This window comes from Phaseolus vulgaris, chromosome 8 (genome assembly GCF_051622355.1).
Source record: "Phaseolus vulgaris cultivar YP4 chromosome 8, ASM5162235v1, whole genome shotgun sequence".
Taxonomy (NCBI): Eukaryota; Viridiplantae; Streptophyta; class Magnoliopsida; order Fabales; family Fabaceae; genus Phaseolus; species Phaseolus vulgaris.
Window position 1 is genome coordinate 41,916,829 of NC_143505.1, and position 4,762 is coordinate 41,921,590.

General features: G+C 31.8%; 1 protein-coding gene across 1 annotated transcript; it reads right to left on the reverse strand.

Annotated features, from left to right (window-relative positions):
- Window positions 1-1,390: 1,390 nt before the first annotated feature.
- On the reverse strand, window positions 1,391-2,465 carry LOC137826533 (uncharacterized). Its single transcript, XM_068632526.2, has 2 exons — window positions 2,229-2,465; window positions 1,391-1,925 (listed from the first exon to the last, which is right to left on the reverse strand). The coding sequence occupies exons 1-2, from the start codon at window positions 2,324-2,326 to the stop codon at window positions 1,646-1,648; spliced, it is 378 nt and encodes a 125-aa protein (XP_068488627.1). The 5' UTR covers window positions 2,327-2,465; the 3' UTR covers window positions 1,391-1,645.
- Between the last annotated feature and the right edge of the window lie 2,297 nt (window positions 2,466-4,762).

Here is a 4,762-nt window from a genome sequence, read left to right on the forward strand (position 1 = left end):
AGGGTCACATGAAAGTTAGACACATGACAAGAACATGAAGGAACAAAAGGAGATGATGATGGTGCTTGTGATAATATGAGAGAGAGATGCTAAACTGATGCTTATATGCAGTGTCTCAAATTCACTAATAGGCACTGTTGGCCTTTGTTACTGGCACAGTGGCACATATAAAGTTCATCTCTTTGTTGTCACTTCAGAAGGTCCCCAAACCGTATAGGAATTGGACTAACATGAGGGTCAGACAAAGATATGGAAAAGAGAGAAAGAGAGTGTGAATTTTGCTAGGTGAAACTTTAGAGAAGGGAAGGGGAAAAGAGGAATTGGTTGCAGGGTAACCATGAATTTATTGTCTCTTCAAAAGCCCAACAAGAAAGCATTTGTTGGTTTCTAATAAATAGGCACAACAGGCACAGGGAGAGAGGCTTTATCAGTTTATGTACTTTAGAGATATTTCACAAACTACGGGTCAACACTGTACAAACTTTTGCTTGAAAAATATCAACACATTTTCACGACATAAATGTATGGTCTACAAACAACCACCGCAACTGGAAACTCTACTTCGTCTAATCACTCAACTCTTCAACACTTTCTTTTTCCACCAACAACTTGATACTAAAAATAATAATACAAGAAAAGACCTGCAAGGAAATTTCTTGCGTAGACTTTCATCTCCATCTCTTATAAGCATGGTCATTACGATTGCAGAAGGCTAAGGGGAGTGCTTTATGAAAGAAAATAAATAGGGAAAAAGGAAAAGAAAAAAATTAGGTACCCATACTATCTAACTTAAGTGTGAAAATCCTTCACTTCTTTTAAATCAAAGAACCTTCATTTTCTTTGACATGGACAATAATAGAGAGGGCCTAGCAATTAAAGGCTATCAATGAATCTGAAAAAGTTATGGCAGGCTTTCTGGTACTATGAAATCTTCGCCCAAAAGGAAACCAATGCATTCAATTCATCTCAAGAGCCTTAAGTTAACCAAGCAAACCATGAAAAGAAAGAACATAGTTAAAAGTTGAATTTCATTTGAGTAATATTTCTTATGGACTAAAACTTGCATCAGTAGACATACAATAGTGCTTAATATATAGCTTTAGCTTTTATATGTGTGTCAACTGAATTAACCTTTGCGTCTCGAAGTTGGATTCCATTAAAATATTATTTTTCAATCACTTCAGTTAACCAATCTCATGCACGAAACCTACTTCATGTGTACCATGCATTATCCTCGGCAGTCTTTTTTAGAAAAAGAAACGTAAGAAAAATCAGCATGATTAGCTTTGGTGATGCAATTTGTGAATATACTTTATGCTTAATTACATAGTATATACAGTTAAAAACACAAGGATTAATTATAATAGATAAGAAGTGGTGAGAAGAGCCGTAAACTTAATAATTATGCCATAGATTACGGGACTATTGTAGATACTAAAGTAGCATTGTTTTATTCACAACTTGCTTCAAAAACCACTCAAAACGAAAGGATCATAGTAGAGAAAAACACTCAAGAAACACACTCTTTGCAAAGCTACTAAACGCTATTAACACAAAAAAACATCTTTAAAAGACACAAAAGTCACCTATAATATTGTCTTTTCTTTCTTCTTCTTCTTCTTCTCCTTGGGTTCCTTTCCCTCTCTTAACACATTACATCCTTGAGAAGCTTGTACCTGCGTGTGCCGGGTCGTGGCGACGGTGTGGGACTCTTCCCCTTCTCGGAACCGCTCTCTTCACGATGATCATGCTGTTTGATCATTTTCTCGCCGGAATATTCCGAACGGTGGGTGGCTCCGGCCTCGTTTCCAGTCACCGGTTTCTTCGAATTAGGGCCAATAATATGTCTCAAGTTCTTCTCTTCGCTCTGGCACCAATCGCACAGTTCTATCTCCGGTAATTCTCCGTAGTAGTTGCTACAATACCTGAAAGACAAGATTGATTAAACTTGATTCCTTAAAAGTGAAAAGTAGAAAGGTAAAATAAAAATTAAAAGCCATACATGTTCTATACGAACCTACAGATGAAGACAAGAGCTAGCATGAGTATGGCTATGATCGTGGTTTGTGAATTGTGAAAACAATAGAGGTTGTTAAAATTAAAGAAGACTATGATATGATAAAGGAAAGGAAGAGTGGAGTAAATGATGTGTGTGAGCACGTGTGTTGGTGTGAGTGATTAGGTAAAGGGAAAGAATGGGATGATTGAGAAGAAGAAAGGGAGCCTACGAGTGCTGGAAGCGATGACGGCATTTGTTGCAGCGAAAAAGCTTGTCAGGGAAACCCACGTCGCCGCACATGCAGCAAACGGTTTGAAGATCCACCATTGTTTTTGGTGTGCACCGAAGATTAAAACAAGAGGGAAAAAGAGAATTTCGAGGGGAGAAAGGAGAGAGAAAACACACCCAGAAACCCCAAGAGCACACGAACACAAAAAAGAGAGAGAGAGAGAGAGAGAGAGAGAGAGAGAGAGAGAAATAGAGATAGGAAGAGTTTACAATTTATATAGAGAAAAGATTACGGGGGTGCGCATGTTGAGTCGGTGTGTGAAACTGATGTATAAGTCATTTTTCATTTATAAAATTAATTAAAAAAAGTTCTATTTATTATCGCACAACTGATATCGATTTCAATTTCTTCATCAATTGCCATAAAATTCGAATTTTGATGATAAAAAGTGATACTGAAAAAATATATATTTAAAATGAAAAATTTATAATTGTAACCTAAAGAGAGGAACAAAATTAAATAGAAATAGAGAAAATAAAAACAATTGTAGAAAAATATTGATAAAACTAGAATTAAAGAGAGGGAAAGTGGGGGAAAAGACAGTTATGACCCATTGCTGAGGTTGTTTGATTATCATTTCTTACCTATCTTTTTATATGTATTTCTTTCTTTCCTTTTTCATAAGGTTTTGTCCAGTTTGTGGATTTTGGAATTGCCATATAAATTTTGTAAGGTAGTAGCCATGTCATGACCATTTCACTCCCACACAAATCACCATTTCGATAACTACCAATGCAAACCAAAACAACCTATTAGTAACTAGTCAAAACACAGGGACAAACGTGTGCATTCACATAACTCTTTTATTAAATTTACGGGTGATAAAAATCTAACATACATTTGAAAATAATGTTGGATGAGTTAAAAATGAAAAACAAAAAATAATATGTAAAAAACATGATGAATTGAACCTCTTTTTTCCTTTTTTTTTTATTTAAGTCTCTTTTTCTTCAAGTTTTTTCTCTACTTTCATTGGTAGTTTTAGGATCAGAGAGTGTGATGATGTTCACGTTAAAGTTAGTGCTGATTTGATGATATATACAAAAGAATAATGGTTTTAGAGTGAATACAATGATTGAAAATGAAGGTTATTTTATTTAATATATGAAAATTGGTGTGAAAACGTGTGAGTATGCTCTCTCTTTCTTCCTATTGTTGCCTTAAAATAAGAAATTAAGGAAAGAGTGAGGGAATCAATTTACATATAAAAACTGTACATTAATATTAAATTAAAATATAATTTTATTTTTTAAATAATTCATATAAAAGAAAAAATATTCAATTATATACAGGTATAAATAATAATCCGACTCGATTGTTAATATGTATATAACATTTAGATTGCCCAATTATATTTTACTCACACTTTCCTATTTAATACATGTTCCACAAAAAATATGTCATTATGAGTGTTATCAATCTCTTAAACACGATTTTTTTATTTTGGTCAGAGATACAAAGCACTTCTCATCAAATGAAGACATTTTATTAAAAAATTTATTATTTTTCACTCATATTTTTTTTCTTACTTTATCTTATAAATTCTATTAATAATAAAATATTATATTTAAAATAAATATAAAATATATTTGAAATAAAATAATAATATCTTAATTATTAACTAAAAATATAAAATAGTAATGGTGTGAAACTGTCATCTTCTTCCTTGTTAAAAACTAGTCAAATTTTCAAAATTATAATAACACAAAAGCAGGTGCTTCTATATTAATTAACAAAGTAATAAGTATAATAGATAATACTTTAACAACATCTCGTAAGATAACAACTCTCAATCAATTATTATTATTATTATTTAAAAAATTATTATTATTTAATATAAAGAAACTAAAAATAAGATAGAGGAGGAAAGAAGTATGGAAATAAGACTATTAATATTTCATGAATTTAAGATAAATAAATTCTAATTAATTATGAAATCATGAGCTCATGATAGTAAAGTTTATAAGAGTGGTCGGCTCGTGAACGAAAACATTGATTAATAAGATAGAACTAATTGTAGAAATGATTTACGAAATATCCCTAAACGTTTATTTAATATAGGTAATCCTTGTATTGTTATTTTTATTAAAACATTCATTTTTATTCATGTTTTACGAGTAAAAAAGAATGAAGACAGTGATATGGATGTTTAACTCGATGCTATGTTAGATCTCAATGTTTTCCCGAAAGTCGTTTTGGGGATTGCTTAATCCCAAACTCATTATGGTAATCTTTACTTTAACGTATCTTCTTCACTCAAACATTGGGTAGACTTCCTTAGTAACCGAAAACAAAATTTCATGATATGGAAATACTAACAATTATTTTTTTAAGAAAAATATTTTTAAAACTTACTTAACCTTGTAATTATTTCATTTCGTTTTATTCCCTTCCAATATACTCAATTCTGGTATACGTCTCTTGGTTCAATCGATTAATTATTGTCCATGAGCTAAAACTGTCAACCAAATCAT

Coding starts and splice junctions, on each gene's coding strand:
- LOC137826533 (XM_068632526.2), bottom strand. CDS start 2,326: ATGGTGGATCTTCAAACCGTTTGCTGCATGTGCGGCGACGTGGGTTTC. Junction 1,926..2,228: donor CGTCATCGCTTCCAGCACTC/GTAGGCTCCCTT, acceptor CTTGTCTTTCAG/GTATTGTAGCAACTACTACG.